This window comes from Centroberyx gerrardi, chromosome 5 (assembly GCF_048128805.1).
Source record: "Centroberyx gerrardi isolate f3 chromosome 5, fCenGer3.hap1.cur.20231027, whole genome shotgun sequence".
Taxonomy (NCBI): domain Eukaryota; kingdom Metazoa; phylum Chordata; class Actinopteri; order Beryciformes; family Berycidae; genus Centroberyx; species Centroberyx gerrardi.
In genome coordinates, this window is record NC_136001.1 from 3410747 (window position 1) to 3436380 (window position 25634).

Genomic DNA, 25634 nt, shown 5'->3' on the forward strand with positions numbered 1-25634 from the left:
AAATGCTGTACTAAGCGTTTTCTCGTCTACATCTATATGAAGGAGTATTAGGGCCAGGCAAGAAAAAATGTTTTCATTATATTTTGAGAATATAATGAAAATGTTTCTGTTAATTGAAAAACATTACTAACATAATTACTATTTATAATGTATGGACTCAACAGTGCAGGTTCAAAGTGGTTGTGATGTGTTCCCAACAATGGTCAGCTTAGTCTGAAAAGCAAGAATCAGTGCATTAGGGAGACAAGGATTACTGTGGGAACCTAAATCGTGGAGAACCATTTGATGATCTTTATAGAAGCATCTGTTTATACAGTTGACGACTTGTGAACCTGAGCGCCATTGAAGAATCATTAAAGATCCCATATCGTGTAAAATGGGATTTCCCTTGCCTCTTTGATTATAAAGGTGTTGGATGTGCTATCTAAACGTTGTGAAAGTATCAAAACGCACAGTAGCCAACTAAATCCACACAATCCATATTAGAAAACCGAGTCTCTAAACAGAAAAAAAAAAAACCCTCAGGAACAGCGAACAAAACTCCTCATTCTCCATTCTCCATGCTAGCAGGTCATTCCCATGTGTGAGCTGAGGATGTCACTGCAGTCTTTGGCGATTACTCTGGCCTTGGCCCTGGTGTTCCTGAGCCCTTGTCCTGGCATGGGGGCCCCTCAAGGTGACCCGGGGCCCGATGATGGAGCTTTTGACTTGGAGAACTACGATCTGAACGGTGAGACGGATTGGGAGAACCTGGACCTCAACAATTATGGAGAGAGCTATGACTATGATGACCTGGATCAAGAGGTGAGGGGGAGGAAGGGATGGAATTATGTTAAATTCTAGAGATAGTTCAACTCTGGTTTTACCTGACGTAACACTCCCACAGTTGGAACAGAAAAAAGAGAGGGTGTCTACAGCCTGATCTCCTGATATTTCATGAAATAAGTACCTTAAAATATACTCCATGCACAAAAAATGATTTGTTCCCAGCACAAAAGGGTTACTTGAAAGGGACATGACTACAAACAAGAAGTACTCTGACATAGAACTAGTGCAGTGTTGAGTAAGAGCATTGTGGTTGGGGTGGTGGATGGACATATGCGTTTGCCTTCAGTCCCAATGACCCGGGTTCAATTCCCAGTTTGTACAAAGAAGATTTCTACTGTGAGTCTAAAAAGTTTTAATTTTTAGCAAAAACAATTCTAATTTAACCATGACCAAAGCCTTTCCCTAACCTTAACCAACTAACCCTAACCCTTAGTTGCCAAATCTTAACCATAACCTTAACTTTAACAAAAGTTATTTTACTTACTCCAATTCGTGCTGTTGTCACAGAATCCAATTTGTGTTATTGTCACAGAATCCAATTCATGGTGGAGGAATGTAATCTCCAAATAAATCTTCAAATTTATGTCCACAGCAAATAATCTGCATTTCAGACGTGCTCATATGATTACATTTTATGAGATCATGCTGGTGTCATAGTAGTTAAACTAATTGTCATCATATCAACTCTGACATTGTCACTTGATGGGAAATCAGCCCCCCACTCTGCATGTAGCTTCAGCCACATTTTCAACTGATCTTTTTCTCCTGTGAGAATTCATACCAAACAATAAATCATTGTAATAAGTAAATTAAAAAAAATAGCTATCAGTGTTGATCCTCTTTATTTTGATGATCACTTTAATGGATTGTGTACTGTAATGATAATGCAGCAAGGGCTGATGTTAAGATGAACCTTTTGCATGATGTACTGCCTCATTTGATACTTTTTTATACGTGATCAAATTTTGCATTAAGAATTTTGGATTTTGAAACTATATTATGAAAATTGAGTAGAGGCAATTGTAAAAAAAACTGTAGTTGGACTGTCTTTACTGTGAACACACAGATGCGGGTATAAACATTACCTCCTTGGCGGAGGTAATAATAACTATAAATAGGGATGCACCGATCCGACTTTTTCAGTCCAGATACCGATAACTGGGCTTTGGGTATCGGCCGATACCGAGTACCGATCCGATACCAGTGTTTAATTAATAAACTGTAGGCTATGCCTCACTGTGTGGAAGAGACTGGGATCATTCTTTTATGTATAAAGCAACATCAGGCTTGACTTTAACATTGCTTTCCTAACTTTGTAAAACAAAATGTAACAAATAAATACATAGATATAAATGTACTCAATTGTTATTTATTATTAAAATAATAAATAATTGTGCTCCAGCAACTTGGTAAAACATCTTCAAAATTAACAGGAATTACAATTCAAGTGTAAACCTTTTAAATGCAGCAACAAATTGGTCAGGAATTAAAATTCCAGTATAAAACAATACAACTGCATCAAATGAGAACAAAATGTAAACATTAAATCACAATTAAGTCACAAACTAGTGCAAACAAACTTGATAAATTAAATCACAATTCACACAAGTAGTATAAACAAGTAACTTGGTAAAAACAAAACATTCAAAATATGCAGAATAAGTCTAAATTACTGAAATAACTCTGGCTTAACTGGTAATCTTGCTTTATGAAACAGCCCTCAGAAAAAACATCAAGGTATGTTAGTCTGACTATGTGTCGGCCGAATGGAGCAGCAGTACCTGACGAACAGGGAAAACACTTTAAATCATGTTGTGGCAGGAAACAACGTTGACCTACAGCCGAGTCCCCGTAAACCTTGGATTTATGAATGGAGTCTGGCTGGACGCGCCGATTGTATAATTGGTGGAAAACTACTTTACCTCGCAGGTTAAATGGCAGCCTGCTCGGCCGCGCGGTGACCCGGGAGAGTTTAAACATATAACCGAGACAAAGTATTCATGCAGGTGTGTTTTTAACTACCGAGCATCAGCACCGACCCCCGGTCAGCTCACCCCGACCCCCGGTCAGCTCACCCCGACCCCCGGTCAGCTCACCCCGACCCCGGCTCTGTTATGAGGGTTGGGCGCCAGGTTAGCTTGTTAGCCTGGATGCTAGCTGCGGGAGGCTCGCGCCCCATGAGCGAGAATTCAGTGCGTGAGACGCTGCGCGCGGCAGGCGGGATCCTCCGGAGCTACTGGACCGGAGGAGCCACCGGACGGACCGAAGGCAAATGGCCGGGTCTACCGGCGCGCTGCTGACGCATGACGTAGTATGCGCACGTAGACATAAACATAGAATTGAATTGAATAGATCGGCCCCATTGTCACCGATACCCGATCCAGCTATTTGAGTCAGTATCGGACCGATATCCGATATCAGTATCGGATCGGTGCATCCCTAACTATAAAGATAACTATAAACTATACATTACACTACACTAGGATACATTGTTGCTGAAGCATTCACACTACAATGATATTGGTGATAAGTTCATCAGCAAACAAAGCATCACTGCAGTGAGCTACCGAATTCTCTGCCCCCTACTGTCATACAACTTTGATTGATTGAAAATGTTTTATCATTTTGTCTGCATCCAAAAAATCACTCTGAGATCGAATAGAGTTATCGTTTTGGATGTTTTTATAGTTATCGTAGTAGGAACACAAACTTTCTATTTACTTAGAACAATTTAAATCTTTTTATAGTTACAGTTATCTCTATGGTTATCGTTCTAGATGTGAATAGGCTTTAACACTCTAAGTATCAGCAATACTATTACCAGGGGAGGTCTACGTAATGTTAATGGCTACCTGAGCACCTACATGAAATGTATCCCTCCTGGAAAGTGATCAGTGATGTAGCAGTAAATAAAAAGGTGGGTAAACTATGACCTCCAGTTGACGATCTTCATAAGGCAAACAACCGATATAAAGACAAATCAATTATATTTTCAGAAAAGCATTAATGTTTTTCCTTTGAAAGGCCCCATTTTCATATAACTTCAGCTAATAACTAAGTAGTTTGATAAAAATTTGTTAGTCAGATTTTGTTTGATTCTTTATTATTTTTTTTTTTTTTTAGTATTTTCTTTTTTAATTTCTTTTTGAATGTTGTCCTTGTGTTCATCTGTGTATGGCCAAATTTCTCATCTAACAATTGATTGTTTTTCCTCTGCAATGTGGATGGGATTTTTAAATTGCTATTAAATCATGAAAAATTGAAATTTTGCCTATTTTTTTTTACAGCGTAATTAAAAATGTCCTCATAAATAAAAAAAATCTGTTTTGAACTGTAATATCCCTGTCTTGCTACCTTGGGGGGCAGATTGAGGTGGGCACTGTGGCGCCAGAGACCCCCCCACCGGCCAATGAGCCCTCTGGCGAGTACCAGGAGGACAAGGTGACCCTGCCCACTGAGCCCACCCTGCCTCCGGCCCCCGTTACAATGGACTTCAAGGGACCAGGCCTCTTTGGTCCTGAGACTGGCCTGGGTAGGTCAAAGGAAGGACTGAATGTGTGTGCATGTACCTTGGCTATAACAGTATTCAAGTTCTTTGACTTTTTACACATTTTCGTGTGCTACAAAATGTATTCAAAATACATTTATTTGAGATTTCCATCTAAAATCTACAAAAAGGTGTATTTCCTTACAAATTGGAATGAAAATTCAAGAAATTAATGTGAAAGTATAAAATTGCAATAAGACAAAAATCTATTTAGCAGCTGGCCTGTATTGTCTGACTGGACTTGACTGGATGGGATCCTGAGAGCTGGTCTGGAGTATCTGGCTCCTGGTAGGGTCAACCATGACAAATTGGTTTCAGGGGAGGGGTCAGACAAATAGCTGTTCAGAAAGACCCCTATGATGAACAGGGATAATAATAAGAGTACCTGGGTCGGATAAAGGATACCAGGGCCCACTCTGGTCAGACCTGGGGGTGGTGCTCGTAGTCGAGTGCCTGGTGGCCAGGTGACCCCCATAGCTTGGCCAGGTTCAGCCCAAAGCGGTCAAGGGAGGCCGCTGCCTTGTGGGCCCACCAAATGCCTAAAAAAGAATAGACGTCAGGTTCCTTGTTGATCAGGTAAAGGGTAAGAGCAAGGTAGGTCCAGGCTTCTTGGACCCTGATGACCAAAATTGGCTCTTAGGATGCAGAATGTCACCTTGTTGTGCAGGAGGTGCCAGGTGGGTTTGGGGATACTCACAAGCCCCTGGCTGGTTGCTGCACAGAGTTTACCCCAGTGAAAGAGAGGCTCACCTCAATGTGACTTCAAGTTGCAGTGGGGAGGACTTTGACTGTTGGATCAAATGACGGATTTAGCTGCCAAACAGACCTGGCAAGCCCAAAAAGGTTGTAAGGGTGTGCTGGGAATGTTTAGCTGAGGACTCTGTTGGGCTTTGATAGGGGCAGGTTTGGTTATTAGCAATTAATAATGAATAATTGTGAAATTATTAATATTCATAAAATTATTGACGGGAGTCAATATAAACGGGGCACCACCCTGGAATCAGGGACCAATAACCGAACCTTCAATACAGTCTCAGAATGGCTGTTCACCCCCAAATGACAGTGGTTGAGTACCACTGTGCATTTATGAGTGAACAGTGAAGGGTGAATTCGTACACAGGCCCTCACAACCAGCAGTTATTGCAACACATATGCACAAGGAATCACAGACAACTCCTCTTTAAAAGTATAATGGAGTTTATTTAACTTTAGCAATATCAATCAATAATCAATAACACTGCAGTTAATCAACAACTTATTATACAACTATAACTATCAGTCTAACTACCAAGCATAAAGGCACAAACAGCATATGGCATGTATGGGTGCGTGCGTGTGTGTGTGTGTGTGTGTGTGTGTGTGTGTGTGAGAGAGAGAGAGAGAGAGAGAGAGCAAGATGGCGGACGTGACCACGTGAGTGGGACGTCTCGCAAGAGTTCAAGATGGCGGCTGTGACCGCGTAGTTTGAACAAAGGGGGTTTTGGAACCAAGATGGAGTTGGAGTTAGGCAGCTAAACCAACACCATCTAATTCTAAAGTAGCAATGAATGTTTAATGAGATGTGGGTGTGTGTGTGTGTGTGTGTGGGGATTAGTAAGGGAGAGAGAGAGAGAGAAAGGGGGAAACACTCAGGGTAAACCTAGAGGGTCTACTCGCCGTCTAGAGACACAACAATAGCCTTTTACCACACAGGAACTCGGGGTACGACTTGGAAATAGTACGCCGGGTTACTGGTCTTTGAACTGGTAAAAGACAGTATATTGGCTTTATACGGTGGCTACTAACATGGATGCAAGCTCAGCGGCATGCAATTGAACACAAATCAGCTTCACATTAACACAATCAAATTAAGCAGCAAGCATAATGATTGAGGTATTATTCATACAGCATAATATGGACGCAGCGGTCCGATGCGCTTCCCAATACGCACAAATACAGCTTCTGATCAGTAAGCTTAATTAACACACCTATTCTAGTATCCAAAGCCTCTTACTTGGGAGTCACTCTCGAGTGATTGGTGTGTGGTGGAGTGCATCTTATCGATCCGGGGTTTTCCCAGGATATCTGCGGGACCGTTATCTCTCCGTGCACGGAACAACGGCCAGCTGGCTTTCCTCGTAGGCAGCGAAGATGTCAGCCAGGAATCGACTTCGTTGAAGAAACGTATCCTTACGTTGTCTTCTTGGAGGGAAGGAGTGTCCTTAGCTGTATTCTCTTCCAGTCCACTTCTGCAGGTCTGCTACTCACGGCAGTGCGTGTAAGGAGTTAGAATGCCGGATGCACAAACAGCTAATCTAATCCTTCTGGATCCAACAGTGTTATGGTTAACACTAAACAGTCTGGTCTCGTCCCGCGAGTTGAAGACTGCGCCTCGGCTAAACAAAAGAATAGTTCGAACGTTTCAGGTACCACCTTGTTCAGCAACGGGGTCGCAATAAGGGGCGATGAGGAAAGGTATCTCTGGAATTTATACTCTTGGTGACGTCATGGGGACATCCCGGGGTTCTCCCGAGTCTCGTCCAATGAGAGACCAAAGGTTGGGTTTCAGCCAGTTCGCACCTAGGTGTGAACTTCAGGGCCTGTTGGAATTTTGGCGCTGCTTTCCTTTGTTTAAGGTCCCAGCCCAGCGGGTGGGCTAGAGTTCAGGTTTCTGATTCCCTTGTTAGGCCGGTGTTTTAGGCTTTCAATCTTACATGTAGGCCTTTCCTTTGTTTGACCACATGGCCTGGCCCAACATCCCCCCTTTGGTCTGAAGAGTGGGGTGCTGGCCGCAGTCTTTAGAGCAACTCAAGGGCCGGACAGTTCATATAGGTGTAATCCTGAGGGTTACGCAATCCATATGTTCCTGAGGATAGGAGAGAATGGGAACAGTTCATACAGTTCATAGAGTTCACAAGTTCACAGAGGGCTCTGGTGTCTGGGCAGACAGTGAGGCAAGGTCTGGGCAGAGTTTTTACTTTTCTAACTACAATGAACAAACACATCAAACACAGGCATCCACATCCTAAGTAAGCAATATATATTAACCCCAACACAATCCTTTGCTGCTTTTGATCCCTATAAAGAATTCTAAGAAAAGGGAGGAAAAGGAAAAAGGAAAAGTGGTTAGTGGTTAGTAGGCTTACTCCTTGAAAGGATTGGAGCTGGCCAGTGTGATGGTCTCAGACTGGTGTGCGAATCGTGGTGACACGAACAGTCCAGTCTGGCTTGTAGCTTCCGGATGTATTTATACATGAAGTGTGCGACAATAGCAGTGATGATTCAACCACTAAGGAGGATGTGGTAGTGAGTCCAGTCGGTTTGAGACTGAACTGCACCAATTTAGTCCCTTCAGCCAGAAGCTGCTGCTGAAGGGCACTGTTGATTGTCGTTGGAGTTCCTAGGGCCTATGAAAATAGGAAATTGCACTGCCAAGACTATATGCCAGATGTACCTGTGAGGGTTGCACAACAGTGGTAGTAGCTGATTTTAAGATTTGTTCAACAAGGTCTAGGGAGACCAGATAGGATGGAATTTTTTCCACCACTCAGACTGCTGACTGAGGAGCTTACTTCCCTAGTGAGGTCCTGCATCAAATCTCTAACTACCCATAGGTTATGTCTTCCTGGACAACTTTTGACAGAGTCTCTAAGGCATGCAAGGTGTTGTTGAGGAGAGCGGAGTGGAGGTTCACCGCGACTATGGTACCCTACAGGGTTTTACCAAAGATTATTACCAGGGGGAGGGGATACGGTTAGGAGTAAGTGCATGCCGGCGGAGTGAGTTGGGGCATGCGACTCCCCTTGTGGTCCTACTGGGGTGCGTCTTCCTCCTATTGGAGTGGAGCCAGCTCCCCCCTTTCGGGTGTAGAGCCTGCCCCTCCTCCTGGGAGTAAGAACGGCTTGTAGGATTTGATCAGGATCTGGACCAGAAGGTAGGTTGAACGACTGTTCAACTCAAGAAGGGGCATGCCGCAGACTGTCAAGTGGAGTCCCCAGAAATGGGGCAAAGGTTGAAAGAATGCCTGTGTGCCAGGCATCTTCTGCCCTTTAAGAGTCGCGAGGCGGATGGGGACACCTGCTGTTCGTGCGGGGATTGTCACATCAAGCTCGCTGGCAACTTGACACGCCTGGGGAATGGTCTGCCCTGATGTTATATGTTCTGGTTCAGCGGTCAGGGGATAGCTTACAGCGTCAGCTTGGGACCACAGGACCTGGTTGACTGTGTCCAGCTGGGCGCCGAACCTGACAAGAGGGTCTGCCCCTAAGAAGAATGGGGGACAGAGCTGAGGAACCATGCTCACAAAGCATTCGACCTGTTTTCTCCCAATCTGGATAGAGAGGGCGCATACTCCAATCGCCTTACAGAGAGTCTGTGGTGACTCTGCTGAAAGGAGGCGGTGGCTTCGCTGTGCGAAGGCTGGCGGAGGGTTCGGTCGGCACAGGTCGTTGTGCAGGTCCTGACTGATGGCGGATTTCTTGGACCAGGGCGCTAGGAGCGCGTCCGGGGTCGTGAGACCGTTGAGGTGTACACCTTCGACCACACGGGGGCTGTACAGTGCTGCGTTAGTGTTCTTCAACGAGCACAAGAAAGACCTGTGATTGTGAAACAGGTTCAGGCTGCCAGCCTGCGGCGGACGTGGGCTCACGGGCGGCCTAGAAGACTCGGAGCCAGGATCAGGCTCCGAAAGAGGCATAAGCATCGGCAAGCATTTGGTGATGGGCGACTTGTTCTGAGTGTAGCTGATGATGCTAACGTTGCAGGACTCGACTTGGAGTGGTTTACCGAGGGAAAGCATCACTCTGGCGACCTCTGCAAAGGTGTTGGAACACATCAAGCTGATCTCGGAACCGGAATCAAGCAAGGCGAGGGTGCTTACACACCTTTCTATTTCCACGGAGGTGTATATGCATCAGGCGTTGCCCTTGCGGACAAGGTCGCCCAAGAAGGTTAAGAAAGGTGGATGAGGGACGTTTGGAGTGATTGCACTGGGGAGAGCCCTGGGCTTTGGTTCTGGTTCTCGGGGCGGCCGTTGGCCGTCCGAGTCATCCGGAGCTCCCGAGTCGCTCAGGTCGCCATAGTGATGAGGACTAACTCTTCCCCTTCTTGGTGGGGAGGGAGCTCGGTCACGGTGTGGGCGTGAAAGGCGCGACGCGTAAGGCTCACCGGTTGTCGGGGACTCCAAGTCCCTTCGACCACTCGGTAGTCGCATGTACTCTTCCTCCTCCCTCCGCGGGGGGGATGGAGTTTGATCACGGCGCAGTCGCAAACTGCGTGACACGTAGGGCTCACTAGTGGGCAAGGGCTCGAAACCACTTTGTCCACTCAGGAGTTGAGTGTTTTCCTCCCCCCTTCACGGTGGGGAAGGAGTCCGGTCAAGGCGCGGAACGGCGCGGCAGAGGCTGGGCCGGGGTACGTCCCAGGGGGGTATGGCGCTTAGCTCCACCTGGCGGCTTGCCGGTGGAGGTGCTCTATAGTTATCCAATGTGATGAACTCAGAGACTGCGCTTTCAGGAGCTCCCAGGCTCTTGGGCATGGTCTCCGGACTGGCGGGGGTGGCCTGGTTGCTTGGTTGGCCACTTTCAAGCCGTTGGGTAAGAACCATTTCTCGTTTTTGAGCGGCCTGAAGTTCTTGACGCAGCCGGCTGGTCTCAGCCGGGTCGTCTGGGTTTCCTCTGACCGGGTTTGGACCAGGTGGGTCGAAGAGAGAACCCGTTGGGGAACCAGAGGTGGCGACAGGTGTTTCCTGACCAGGGGCGTCGGCAAATGTACTTACTTGACCGACCTGAGGTTCTTCGCTTCTGGTCTCTGCTGGCCGTAGGGCAGCCTGGAGCTGCTTGACCAGATCCTCACTGTGCCTCCTCATCCGAGAGTTATCTGATTTTGCGTTTTCTAATCGTTGACGCAGGTGATGATAGTCTTGCCTTATGAGGGCAAACATCTCTTCACGCGCTACAGCCTGTAGCTGTACCTTACGCTGGTGAAGGAGGTTTATCCGCCCAAGCACTTCCTGCTTGGTGAGCGGAGGTGACCTCGCTGTTGGGTGGTTAACATAACCTATGAGCTCCTTTAGCTCCTCCTCACACTCGTTAAGCGTATAGCTCTTGAGGTTGTTCCTTTCCTCAAGGGTGAGGGAAATAAGACCGGCGACCACATCCAGCAGTTCTGGATTGTCTACCTCCCAGGGAGCTGCAGCTCCAGACGCGGAGGGGTCTTGGCTACTCATTGTTATCTTTCCTGATCAACACGTTTAGTAGCCCACTCCCTTGTTATGACAAGGAGTGTTGCTGTGATACCAAACAAACGCACAGGGGAGAGGCTTTAGACCTGTGGTTTGTAAGCTGAAGTGTTACAGCTAGTTACTCTCTTGCTGTCTATCCTATTAGGACGTTAATGAGGTGATCTCAGTAGCTCTGATAAGTAACAGCTATGTTAGTGTTAGAGTATGTCCAACTCAAGCTCAATCTGACAACTCAATAATTATCAAGTAATTTATCAATTACCAACCACTGGTACACACTGAAGCAATCCACAAACCACAACTGGCTATATGCTTGGCAAGTCACAAAAAATGTTAATTTCCAAAAATAAAAATTTCAAAAATTTTAAAATTTAAAAAAATTTAAAATTTCAAAATTCAAAATTCTGGATTATTATGCATAAATATTGCAATAATGCCGGTATTAGAAGGCCTCACACGGGGGCACTATTTGTTGCTGGTATTAGAAGACCTCACACGGGGCACCATTTGTTGGGCTTTGATAGGGGCAGGTTTGGTTATTAGCAATTAATAATGAATAATTGTGAAATTATTAATATTCATAAAATTATTGACGGGAGTCAATATAAACGGGGCACCACCCTGGAATCAGGGACCAATAACCGAACCTTCAATACAGTCTCAGAATGGCTGTTCACCCCCAAATGACAGTGGTTGAGTACCACTGTGCATTTATGAGTGAACAGTGAAGGGTGAATTCGTACACAGGCCCTCACAACCAGCAGTTATTGCAACACATATGCACAAGGAATCACAGACAACTCCTCTTTAAAAGTATAATGGAGTTTATTTAACTTTAGCAATATCAATCAATAATCAATAACACTGCAGTTAATCAACAACTTATTATACAACTATAACTATCAGTCTAACTACCAAGCATAAAGGCACAAACAGCATATGGCACGTATGGGTGCGTGCGTGTGTGCGTGTGTGTGTGTGTGTGTGTGAGAGAGAGAGAGGGAGAGAGAGAGCAAGATGGCGGACGTGACCACGTGAGTGGGACGTCTCGCAAGAGTTCAAGATGGCGGCTGTGACCGCGTAGTTTGAACAAAGGGGGTTTTGGAACCAAGATGGAGTTGGAGTTAGGCAGCTAAACCAACACCATCTAATTCTAAAGTAGCAATGAATGTGTAATGAGATGTGGGTGTGTGTGTGTGTGTGTGTGGGGGTTAGTAAGGGAGAGAGAGAGAGAGAGAGAAAGGGGGAAACACTCAGGGTAAACCTAGAGGTTCTACTCGCCGTCTAGAGACACAACAATAGCCTTTTACCACACAGGAACTCGGGGTACGACTTGGAAATAGTACGCCGGGTTACTGGTCTTTGAACTGGTAAAAGGCAGTATATTGGCTTTATACGGTGGCTACTAACATGGATGCAAGCTCAGCGGCATGCAATTGAACACAAATCAGCTTCACATTAACACAATCAAATTAAGCAGCAAGCATAATGATTGAGGTATTATTCATACAGCATAATATGGACGCAGCGGTCCGATGCGCTTCCCAATACGCACAAATACAGCTTCTGATCAGTAAGCTTAATTAACACACCTATTCTAGTATCCAAAGCCTCTTACTTGGGAGTCACTCTCGAGTGATTGGTGTGTGGTGGAGTGCGTCTTATCGATCCGGGGTTTTCCCAGGATATCTGCGGGACCGTTATCTCTCCGTGCACGGAACAACGGCCAGCTGGCTTTCCTCGTAGGCAGCGAAGATGTCAGCCAGGAATCGACTTCGTTGAAGAAACGTATCCTTACGTTGTCTTCTTGGAGGGAAGGAGTGTCCTTAGCTGTATTCTCTTCCAGTCCACTTCTGCAGGTCTGCTACTCACGGCAGTGCGTGTAAGGAGTTAGAATGCCGGATGCACAAATAGCTAATCTAATCCTTCTGGATCCAACAGTGTTATGGTTAACACTAAACAGTCTGGTCTCGTCCCGCGAGTTGAAGACTGCGCCTCGGCTAAACAAAAGAATAGTTCGAACGTTTCAGGTACCACCTTGTTCAGCAACGGGGTCGCAATAAGGGGCGATGAGGAAAGGTATCTCTGGAATTTATACTCTTGGTGACGTCATGGGGACATCCCGGGGTTCTCCCGAGTCTCGTCCAATGAGAGACCAGAGGTTGGGTTTCAGCCAGTTCGCACCTAGGTGTGAACTTCAGGGCCTGTTGGAATTTTGGCGCTGCTTTCCTTTGTTTAAGGTCCCAGCCCAGCGGGTGGGCTAGAGTTCAGGTTTCTGATTCCCTTGTTAGGCCGGTGTTTTAAGCTTTCAATCTTACATGTAGGCCTTTCCTTTGTTTGACCACATGGCCTGGCCCAACAACTCTGATCTGATTTCAACTCCCACCTCCGAAAGAGCATTTCCTGTGTCCCGGGGGGTTGGAATCAATCTTTTGGCTAAGTCACTGAGGTAGTCAGAAGGTTCCCCAGTGGCAAGGCTGCAGGGGTGGGTGAGATTCATCCAGAAATGCTGAAGGCAGTAGATATTGTTGGGCTGTCATGGCTGACATGCCTCGTCAATGTTGCATGGATGTCCAGGACAGTGTCTCGGGATCAGCAGACATGTGTGGTGGTCCCCATATTTAACAAGCACAGATCCTGTACAGACCCACGGCGCATGTGTTCAATTTAATTCAATACACTGAAGCATTACGACACAGGTAGGGCTGTTGCAATAACCGCAATATTGCAATACCGTGCTATAGACAAGCCAACCGCGGTGGATGGCAAGCAACCGCCACAACTGCGCTATGTTCACGTTTTTTCTTTTTTTCATGAGGCTAGGCACTTCTTGTTTTACACTTCAATGCGTGTGTATTGAATGTTAAATAAATTCATAATGAAAACAATAAGAGTGTATTGTTTCCCGCCAACAGCGTTTACATGGAGCCTTATAATCAGAATAGTAGCCCAATCAAAATAAAAATGCCTCATATAAACGCCTCAATCAGAATAAACTGGCCAATCTGAATGAAATTTCATTGCGTTTGGGAGGGGTGGTTTAAATTTCATCATGTAAACACTCATTCTGATCACTTTCTTTATCTCGCCTCTTTCTGCACATGCTCGCGCATTTAACGCAAGTCATGTCAATTACGTTACAATTTTTTTCCGGGAGGATTCGAATGGATGTGCTTGTTATTAATCCCGGGGCGCTCGGGCTTGATGTAGGCGGTGCAACCCGTTTTTATATCAAGTCCTGACTCTTTCGGTTTACAGCAGTGAAAATTACAAATGGACCCAATTATTGCGGGGGCAAAACAAAACGTCTTTTTCTGACACTTATGGAGTCGTATGTTTTGATAAGACTGTTGCTTCATCAGAAAGAACAGCAGTAAAGAAATAACCGACGCAGGTCCATCTTTTAAAAACGTAAGCCCATGTTAGAGTGCTGGATTCGGTGTTTTGCACATGTCAGAAACTTTTATTCTGATTACATACTGTGGAGCATGTAAACACACATCTTAATGCAATCGTTATATTTAGCGCTCATGTAAACACTTGATTTAGAGACTTTTCAGAACCCCCTGGCGACTTTATTTCTGAAAAGCGACTAGCGACAAATCTGGCGACTTTTTCTGACCATGGGGAACAATGGTAAAGTGTTGAATCCCAAAGCATTTGCCAGTAAATTGGTACGGCTGATGCCGGTTTGCTCTACTTGCTTGTCATCCAGAGAGGTCTAATGATCACAGCGCTTCCCACACACAGCGTAGCCCCCCTCCCTCCACTGCGAGCGGAGACTGTAGGTTATATATATTGATATGCAAATTAGCATGTGACGTCATCCGGCGACTTCTTATCGCATACACCGCATACCGCGCTGTTGAGCCACCCTAAATCACCGCAGGGGAAATTCCTTCACCGCGACAGCCCTAGACACGGCTATCGATTAAATCATTCCACTAACGTCACTTAGATACCACAGGTAATAACGTTACCTAACGTTAAAGTTTATAGGGCAACTGAAGATGTGGATTTATGTAAATTAATGCCAGAGAGTGGGGCTCACTGTGTGTGGGAGCAATGCTCGGCTAGCGCATTAAATTACCTATTCCACGTTTATCGGTTAAATTACCTATTCCACCAACGTCACATACCACAGGTAATAACGTTACCTACCGTTAAGGTTTGCAGGACAGCAGAAGATGTGGATGTCTGTAAATTGATGGCAAAGAGTGTGGCTCAGTGTATGAGATCCAATATGGCATTATTAGTGTATGGGACTCAATTTGGCATTTAGCCCATAGGCGAGAGGCCATCTCTTAGTCAAAGACACCCTCTAGAGGCCATCTCATGAAGCGACATCTCACTAAGTGTTACCTGACTGACTGACTGACTGACTGACTGACTGCATGACCTGAATTTGCCTCGTGATGCCTTTGGCTGCGCCGTGGGAAATAAGGGGAAAGGAGGATGTGTTCCAACTACTGGGGTATCACACTTCTCAATATATTTTTTTTTCTCAAAATTGCTCTAATTTTACCTTTCTTGCCAGGAAGGTATATACAGAATGTGCACTTTTCAGTAGTTTAGTTTCTGTCCAAAATAAAGTAAGTAAAACTAGAGAAGAGAAAGTATACTGATAATGCAGGATGCTGTGTGTGTGTGTGTGTGTGTGTGTGTGTGTGTGTGTGTGTGTCTTATCACCCTGCCCTCTGTCTATGTGCAGGTATGCCTACATGCCTGCTGTGTGTGTGTATAGCAGGCAGTGTGTACTGTGATGACACCAGCCTGGAGCAGATCCCACCGCTGCCTAAAGACACCACCCACTTCTATGGACGCTTCAACAAGATCCGACACGTCAAGAACACAGACTTCATCAACCTCAGTAAGACTTCAGTTATGCTAGGGAAACACAAGAAGACTTAAAATCTGAACAAATTTTGGAACGTATTGCATGACACACTACACAACACAGTCTCACAACATTTTGTGAAATGAGCACAAACGCAGATTAGGTGTTGTGGACATGAATAATTTAAAGATTACATCCCTCCTGCAAGGAAGAATTATGTGACAATAGCATGAATTGGACACACCATTTCATGTGTTTGTCACATGAAAAGGTTAACTAACAATTAAGCTTAGGCACGTAAAACAATTTTGCTTGAAGTCACAAGGAAACAGCATTTTAACAGTGTCTTGCTTCTGTAATTCATTGTATTTCCAGTTGAAAGGGGATGTTGGGGCTGGAGAAATTTATATTTGTAATATTTTATATTTGTATTGTTTTAGAAGGAAAATATAAACATAACAACAACAAACAGGTATACAAGAGTTGATGGTTTCGCATTTGTTTACTGTTATATAAAAAACAAGGAAGTTGCTATTGTTAGCTAGCTAGCAAAACAAAATTTATGTGATAGTGGCATGAGCTATGGATGTGCTTCTGGCTTCTCAATGAAAACGGTTGCCTTAATTAATCCCTGGTGTGGACAGTTGCTTTCCTAATAGTGAGATTGCTACGATAACTATATATTACTCATGAATGATTGAGGTAGGCTCTGCTTGGTTATGACTTTGTTTTGAGGGAAAATTTGTTTCCATTGTATCCAGTGCTTGTGGTTTTGCCATCAATGAGTTCGATATATAGATATAGAAACAAATTTCTCTCCTTCATATAGGCCTAATGCATCACAGGCTGTGCAAGTTTGATAAATCAAACTTTTACCATAGCCTGTTGGTAAACTTGCCATTACATCCCTGTTGTTCTGCAGAGTTGTCAAGCTGAGAAGCTGTAAAGGCTTCATCAACTCCATCTGGTGTAATGAACACACTTCTGGCAAAACAAGTTTGTATATTAACTTAACTAATTTAATCTGTGAAAAACCAACCAGATGTACTGTTTCTAGGAGGTTGTGTGAGAATCCTATTTCACACTCAATCAATGATGCCTTTAGCTCTTCCGGAGGTGTGGCTATGTGAGATTAGGGCAGGACAAATGTGGCGAGGAACTGTTCAAAAGTGGGACCAGAACAAAGACTGACATACAACCACGGTGCCTTAGGAAAAGGAAATAGGATATTCTGGGGTGAACACCTAAAGATGAGCTGGAGCCTGGGTAGCCATGGCTGGGAAGGCACAGCGTTCCCTTCAAGGCAATGTGCTGCTGGAGGTCGTTAAACATGGATGCGGGCGAAGGTCTGTCACAGACTGTGAACAGCAAGAGGTATGCTTTTAAGCTGAGTGGACTAATTGGTTGCAGCTGGATGGCAATTGAGAACTGGTGTGCCAGGTGAGTTTCCCAGCTGGAACTTACATTCCCACTCCCATGTGAATCGTTTTGGAGAGCGCACAACAAGGGGATAAGAGGAGTTGATTTGATTGGCCATGATTGGCTAGCCCCTACCACACCTGTTCATTGATTCCTTCTAATCCAACCCCTTTTACAACTGTGCCACCAGTGGCCCACCCCTGTGCCAGCGCCTCAAACTTGCCTTTGGTGACCATCGGTCCTAATCAACATAACCTCTGACTGATCTCTGTCCTGACCTCTGCTTGTCTGGTTGCAAAAATGGTGTATATCGGCCCCATTATCCTCTAGTGTGTCTTCAGCCTTAACTGATAACCTTGATGGACAGGCAGAACATATAAATGAGCAAAAGATAATTTTCACAAAGGAAATAAAACTCAAAAAAAATTTACAGATTCGACCATCTACGTCTATGGGATTCCTTTAGAACAAGTCCATCCAATATGATTTGCATAACTTATACTTCCAATGAATTATCAGTAAAAGCATCTTATGAATGTTTATGACTAGTTATGTATTAGAAGTTGTCTCATTGAGATTGAGATTAAAAGGTTGTCTGACGTCCTCTAATATACAAATATCAATTTTTACATCTACAATGTGTGATTCATTATAAGTTATCCTGGTGAAGAATTACACTTGGTCATGGATGCTCATGGAAGGAATTGAATAGAACACGAAACAATGGAAAAAACTATACTTCAAGTGTCAAGAAAGTATATAAAGACCCACGCACAACTGTGAGCTAAATATAATGTTTGTACACCCTTAGGAAGGCGTAAGCTGAAACGCATAGGTGGTGTTTTTTTATATATCTTTGCCCTCCAAAAAAAAAGGCATTTTATATTTAGCTAACAGCTTACTTTCTTGTCACTAGAGGCATATTTTTTCCATTGTTTTGTTTTCATTCCAAGTTATGTCTATAATGTGTTATTAGCTGATACAAGCAGGCTCAAAAGGAATTCTGAGTGTATTATATTCCTTATTTTAATGCACCATACATGTTGTGTCATAGAAAGTGTTGTTGAAAAGTTTGATCAACATTAATATCTTTTTTATTTTTTTTCAGATAAGCTCAAGTCCATTGATCTCACAGGGAACCAGATCTCAGGGATGGATGAGGATGCGTTTCGCCCTCTGCCGCAGCTCCAGGAGTTACTATTGGCTGACAACAACTTGCAGGCCCTGCCTGAGCTGCCAATCACTATGAGGCGCATTGATATACGCAACAATAGGCTGATCAGTGGTGGTGTACACCCTGAGGGATTCAAGGTAAATATATATGTATATATATATATATATATACTGTATATAATATAATAATATAAATATATAACATTCACAACTTTTCATATTTTCATCTGCTGTAAATTCATATCTTCATTCTTCTTTTTACTCAATATGCTTTTTTTCTAATATCAGATAACATAATAATGATATTATGTTCACATCCAAACCATACAGCCACTGTATGGTTTGGATGTGAACTGTAGTTTCATAATATATACACAACAATAATCAAAAATGGTCAATTTATATGTTTTTATACCAGCTGCATCCGATTTTCACAGTATACATAGTATTGTAAATAATTTATAAAACAAAAAATACATGCTGTAATTCACTCATAAATAACAAAATAATAGTCATAATATGAAAACGTTTGTATTTGTGTTCATATTCAACATCATTCTGACAAAAGCAAATTGAGACTCAATTATTGTGGGCCCAGAAGTGTTTATGTGCTTGAGTGCTTTTTCTCCTAAAATTTCAAGAGATATGTAGCTGCTTTTGTAAGCATATTTTATACACATCTTACACTTAAAACTAAGTAAAGAATCAAAAGAATCACTTCAAGGCCCCAAAAGTTGAATAAAAACAGTTTATATGGTTTGTTGAATCTATATCCTAGTGATATGGATGACTTATAGTCTGGGAAAGCAGGGGAGGCACTGAAAGAATGTTTTATCTGGCAGTAACAGGCAAGAAAAGACCCTTCTTCCATTCTTACCAAATAATACATCTTGGCATCTGTGGATACATAGATATGATCACATACAATCATTCAAACATCATAGAAAATGGCCAAGAGCATGGATGTTTTAGGGGGGCTGAAGGAGAATACAGATGGGGCTGAAGTGACACCACAAGAAAACATGGAAAAGAGGGAGGGTATAATGTTGAAAAGAGGACAGGAAATGTAAGGACTTTACCTTCATTGCTGTTAAATTTGCTCATTCACGACACTGTAGAGTTGACATTCGGTGGGGGTGGAGCCCCCCCTTCTGACCAATCTATGTATTGCTAATTCCCTTTTATCTTTTCTTTTAACTTACGTACAGGATATGAGCCAGCTGGAATTCCTCTATCTGTCCAACAATAAACTGGATTATATTCCTACACCACTGCCTGAGAGCCTGAGAGTGTTACACCTGCAGGTATGAGCACATGCATGTCATGCACTTTCACACACACACACACACACACACACACACACACGCACACACACACACGAAGAGTGAAGAAGAAATGTATATTCAGAAATACATGGGTAGCAACAAGAGCCATACCTTTTTACTTTTGGAGTAATAAAGTTCTTCAGCTACTGTTGGGGAAGAACAGAGACTTTTCTTCATCTTCCATTCTGTGCTTCACGGAGACGTGGCTGTGTGGATCGATACCGGACTCTACGCTGCAGCTGGCAGGATTCCAACTCTTCAGAACGGATCGCCACACAGAACTTTCCGGCAAGACGAAAGGTGGAGGTATCTGTTTTTATACTAACAGTGGTTGGTGTAAGGATGTGTCAGTGATTCTACAGCACTGTTCTCCTGATCTGGAATCATTTTTCATAAACTGTAAACCCTTCTACTCCCCTCGTGAGTTTGTTTCATTCATTTTGGTCGGTGTTTACATTCCACCGCAGGCCAACGTGCAGGAGGCACAGCGCACACTCGCCGACCATACTGTGTGTGGAGCGGACAAACCCGGATTCCTTAGTTATTGTCATCGGTGACTTTAACAAAGGAAATCTCACCCATGATCTCCCCAAATACAGACAGTTTATTAAATGCCCGACCAGAGAGGAGAACATTCTGGATCACTGTTACACCACAGTAAGCAGTGCCTATCACGCCGTCCCCCGCGCTGCACTGAGACACTCTGACCACGTCATGATCCACCTGATTCCTGCATACAGGCAGAAATGAATGCTCTGCAAACCTGTGGTGAGGACATCAAAAAAGTGGACCAGTGAAGCTGTGGAGGATCTTCAGGCGTGCTTGGACTGCACTGACTGGGAGGTTTTCAGGACTGCTACCAACAGTCTGGACGAGTACACAGAGGCTGTGACGTCATACATTAGCTTCTGTGAGGACAGCTGTGTACCATCACGCACCACGGTGAGGTACAACAATGACAAACCCTGGTTCACAGCCAAACTCGGACAACTAAGGTCAGAGAAGGAAGAAGCGTTTAGGAGTGGGGACAGAGACAGTTTTAAAGAGTCAAAGTACAGGTTTAGCAAGGCGGTGAGAGAAGCTAAATGACTGTACTCTGAGAAACTCCAACACCAGTTCTCAGCCAACGACTCTGCTTCTGTCTGTAAAGGGCTCAGACAGATCACCAACTACAAACCTAGAGCCTCCCACTCTGCTAACGACTTGCGCCTGGCCAACAACTTGAATGAGTTTTACTGCCGCTTAGAAAGACAATGGGACAGTCCTGACACCTCTCCACAGCTGCCCACCTCAGAGCCCCCCTCCCCCCCTACCACAGTGACGACTCTCTCCATCCTGGAGAGGGACGTTAACAGGCTTTTCAAGAGACAGAACCCCCGCAAAGCAGCCGGGCCAGACTCTGTCTCTCTATCCACCCTGAAGCACTGTGCTGATCAGCTGTCTCCGGTGTTCACAGACATTTTCAACACCTCACTGGAGACATGCCACGTACCAGCCTGCTTCAAGACCTCCACCATCATCCCCATCCCCAAAAAGCCAAGGACCACAGGACTTAATGACTACAGACCCATTGCCCTGACGTCTGTGATGATGAAGTCATTTGAGCGCCTTGTGCTGTCACACCTCAAAAACATCACTGACCCACTCCTGGACCCCCTGCAGTTCGCCTACAGAGCCAACAGGTATGTAGACGATGCAGTAAACATGGCCCTCCACTTCATCCTCCAGCACCTGGACTCCTCAGGAACCGACCCTGTTTGTAGACTTCGGCTCTGCCTTTAACACGATCATTCCCGGCTCTGCTACAGGACAAGCTCTCCCAGCTGAGTGTGCCTGACTCCACCTGCAGGTGGATCACACCTGCTCTGACTCCCGGACCATCAGCACCGGTTCCCCTCAAGGCTGCGTTCTTTCCCCTCTACTCTTCTCCCTGTACACCAACAGCTGCACCTCCAGTCATCAGTCTGTCAAGCTCTTGAAGTTCACGGATGACACCACCCTCATTGGGCTCATCTCTGATGGGGATGAGTCAGCCTACAGGTGGGAGATCGACCGCCTGGTGTCCTGGTGCGGACTGAACAACCTAGAGCTCAACGCTGTAGAGACAGTGGAGATGGTTGTGGACTTCAGGAAGAACCCAGCCCCACTCACCCCCATCACCCTGAGAGACTCCCCAGTCAACACTGTGGAGTCCGTCCGCTTCCTGGGCACCATCATCACCCAGGATCTCAAGTGCGAGCTGAACATCAGCTCCCTCACCAAAAAAGCACAACAGAGGATGTACTTCCTGCGGCAGCTGAGGAAGTTCAACCTGCCAAAGACGATGATGGTGCACTTCTACACCTCCATTGTTGAGTCCATCCTCGCCTCCTCCATCACCATCTGGTACGCTGCTGCTACTGCCAAGGACAAGAGCAGACTGCAGTGTATCATTCACTCCACTGAGAAGGTGATTGGCTGCAATCTGCCTCCTCTCCAGGACCTGTACGCCTCCAGGACCCTGAGGCGAGCAGGAAAGATTGTGGATGACCCCTCCCACCCTGGACACAAACTTTTTGAAAAACTCCCCTCTGGCAGGAGGCTGCGGTCCATCAGGACCAAAACCTCACGCCACAAGAACAGTTTCTTCCCATCTGCAGCTGGCCTCATCAACAAGGCCCGGGATCCCACTGACACGGACCCTTATCCCTCCCCCCATAGGCACTACACGCTACATTAATGTACAGTCTCCACATCTGACTCAATGCGTTACATTTATGCATTCTGTACAGTGAACATTCCTCTGGTCAGTATTTTGCTCATTCCTGCACTAACTGTACAGCTTTTCCATTTCACTTTAATAGCAGATATATTGCACAATTTTTATTATATTTTTTCATATTCTGTATTGTAAATATCTCTTTTTGTTTTTTATATTTATGTTCTTGACTTTGACTTGCAGTACTTGTTGTGCTTTTTACTTCTACTTTCTTATTTTTCTCCATGTTTATTGTATGCACCTACATACCAAGGCAAATTACTTGTATTGTGAACTTTACTTGGCAATAAACCTGATTCTGATTCTGATTCTGATTCTATAGTATAGATCTATAGTATTTGCAAAAGCACCACCATGCTGTTGACATGCATGACAGTAACATCCATTTGGTAGCACTGCAGCTGAGATCACTGAACAAAGATTGAACACGAATGATAGAGCAAGTCAAGACAGGTCAACATTACCATTGCCAAAATGTATGTTCCCTAAATAATATGTTTCCCTGGTAGTGTGTCCTTGTTTTTCCTGTCTGTGTTGTTGTTTTGCTACTGCACAAGGAAATTATTGCGAGGGAAATGCACTTACTAAATGGGCAGCTCACTTAACCCCCATTGAGGACAGCCCACAGTTTTCTAGGCACACAAATCCCCCATGGGTCCATTGCGGGGAGCACATGTAGGGCCCCAGCCAGCCCTGTGATAGCTTATTAAAATTTAGATTTATTTTTAATGAAGTATTCACATTTTCGGTGCACTTTGGTCAAGTAACAGGGTAGAAACTAATAAAATTGTTCCAAACTTAAAAATCTGTCTAGCGACTTGCGTCTTGGTCTCTTGCGCAGTTGGCTTGACATTAATTGAGCTAACGATAGATGTATTAATCCAGATGTCAAGGTTACACAGGTACATTGTGCATTTTTTAAGCAAAAAGTATGTGAGGTAGCGTTAGCATGTCAGTTAAATTAGCTAATGTTTTGTTAGCTAGTAGTCTGAGCCAAATGTGAGTAGAAAGCAAGGTAAACGTATGTCATTTCTTCAAAGCCAGGTGTTACAAAAATGTTTTTTGTAGCTATGCCACTATGGGTATTGTGTGTACTCCCATTTTGGCTAGTGCCTTGCAAATTGTGGGCTGCCCTCAATGGGGGTTGAGTGGGCTGCCCATTTGGGGCCAGTACATGGCTGAGTGTGGGCTGCCCAAGCCCAAACAGCTTACCTACATCTAGCACAGAAACAATGCTGTGCTGCTTGCTGGGAAAATCACAAACAAGCGTTATCTCCATTTATTGTGGGTAGGGTTAACTAGGTAGGTTACTTTCAGTAGGCCTCTTTCAATCTTTGTAATTCTGTGAAATGTTTTTAACCATAGAAATTTTACCATTAGAAACTGTGCCTACATTTGTTTTCCCTAAAAAAAAAATGTTTCCCTGGCGGTGCCCTTGCCTTGATTTTCTGCCAGGGAAGAAAATAACATCTTTTTGTGGATTGTTTGCATATCGCTAGCTTTTCAAATGTTGGCTCATAATGAACGGAACGCTTGTTTCTGATCTTATCAAACCACAAATGTCCATTGATTCTAAAATGAAGTTGTCAGGCTATACATTAGTCATATACCTTCTCATTTACTAAGTGCATTTTCCTTTGTGATAATTTCCTTGCGCAGTGGGAAAACAACACACACCAGGGACAAATAAAGGACACACCATCAGGCGAAACACATTTTTTCAAGAATATAATTTTTGGCGACAACAACAACGATAACATGACCACAGCGATTTACATGATGTCATGCAAATATTTTATATATTCTGCCTCTACAGTGTTAAGAGACTTAAAAGTGCATCACTACATTTACACCTTATAGTTTGAATATGAAGACAATTTATATAGCTGTTTATCACAGTCTCAAAGGGCTTTACATACCATCATCTACCATACTACATCATGCATATACATACTACATATACAGTATATACACATCATATACATCCTATACTAGGTCATATACTTAATATACATTGTTTACTACCCCATATACTTACTACACATCATATACTACATCATGTACTACATCATATACCATACTACACACAAACACAAAAGATCGGGGTGGAGATTCAAACCCACAACCTTCTTGTTGTGAGGCGACAGTACTAAACACTGACCCACTGTGGCGCCCAATAGAGTTACTAAGTTTAACTGTGAAAGAGTTTTCAAACATTTCATAGTGGTGTTCAGAGGACTCAACACAGGCTAGAATTGAGTAGTGTTAATTTTTTTTTCCAAACACTTTTAAATGTGTTAAAACATCAACAGTAACTTCACTCACTCACATCTCTCTATTCAGAATAACAACATCCAGCATCTCCATGAGGGCACCTTCTGTAACCGCCATGACCGTAACTACATTCGCCGTAACCTGGAGGACATCCGGCTGGACGGCAACCCACTGGATATCAACTTGTTCGCCCATTCCTATGTCTGCCTGCCGCGCCTGCCTGTTGGTGGCCGCTGAGAGCCGGCAGCCACGATGCTCCAGGGTTCACAAGATATAAATATTAATAGAGAATAGAAACACCATTGATGTTTTACTATATTGCAGCTGTGTCTGCAATTAGACCAGACTTAAAAAAGGATTGGTAATAGGGTTAGACTGATAAGGGTTTTTGAAGGTTTGATTGAAGCTGTTGAAAGCCAATATTTTGTGCCAATATTCAATACAGATTCAACCATTTTCATGCCCAAAAAATAAGTATCCAGTGTGTCCCCTGGATTTGCCAGGGTGGAAAAGTCTACGAAATAACATTTAGACCATCATGGGCACTAAAACTCTGAAAACCAGACCCATGAAATTATTTTAGGTGAGTTAGCAGCTCCTTAAGGCAGGTTTCATTACAGGTTTGACAGACTGACACCCCTGAAGCTGCTGAGTGAAGAATGGAGGAATCACCATCACTGACTGGCTGATATCTGATTGTTAATAAAAGGCCAGTATCGGCGCGATACATCGGCAAACCAATACATAGGTGTAACCCTGATTGGTAATGTTGTGAATGAGGTATTGTGGTTCTTTTGATGTAGTATGGGGTTAGATATAGTGAGGGGTTAAGGGTAGAGTGATTAGAATCAAGACAGGCGTGGCGGGAGTTTTCTGTAATAAAGAGACTTGGAGATGAGAAGTTGTCCTTCTGTTATCTTTATTGCTTACCCAACGAGTGTGTGAGACAAAGAGCGAAGCAATGAGCTTTGTCCACCCTTCTTATAATCATGTAGTAGAAACAGCTGAGTCATGAGAAGTCCGGCACATTCTTATACTTGAAACATTCTACGATTAGGGTGCATCTGTGCAAAACAAAGATAAAACAAACAAAGATAGAGTTCCCAGGGTCATCTTCACACAGTAGCCATTGTCTCAAGCCAGTGGAAATGTACTGAGAGCAGACAACATAGAAATAAGACAGTGCTTCATGCATAGAGAAACAGAATGGTATAATATAATTTCCACTACAATTCCCCCCTTTGAGCATTTCA

General features: G+C 44.1%; 1 protein-coding gene across 1 annotated transcript; it reads left to right on the plus strand.

The window, feature by feature from the left end:
- The first annotated feature begins 594 nt into the window (after positions 1-594).
- optc (opticin) lies at positions 595-24618 on the plus strand. Its single transcript, XM_078283374.1, has 6 exons — positions 595-804; positions 4195-4360; positions 15307-15465; positions 17960-18162; positions 19233-19328; positions 24451-24618. Exons 1-6 carry the CDS (start codon positions 595-597, stop codon positions 24616-24618), a joined length of 1002 nt encoding a protein of 333 aa, XP_078139500.1.
- Positions 24619-25634: the final 1016 nt, after the last annotated feature.

Coding starts and splice junctions, on each gene's coding strand:
- optc (XM_078283374.1), top strand. CDS start 595: ATGTCACTGCAGTCTTTGGCGATTACTCTGGCCTTGGCCCTGGTGTTC. Junction 805..4,194: donor ATGATGACCTGGATCAAGAG/GTGAGGGGGAGG, acceptor CTTGGGGGGCAG/ATTGAGGTGGGCACTGTGGC. Junction 15,466..17,959: donor CACAGACTTCATCAACCTCA/GTAAGACTTCAG, acceptor ATTTTTTTTCAG/ATAAGCTCAAGTCCATTGAT.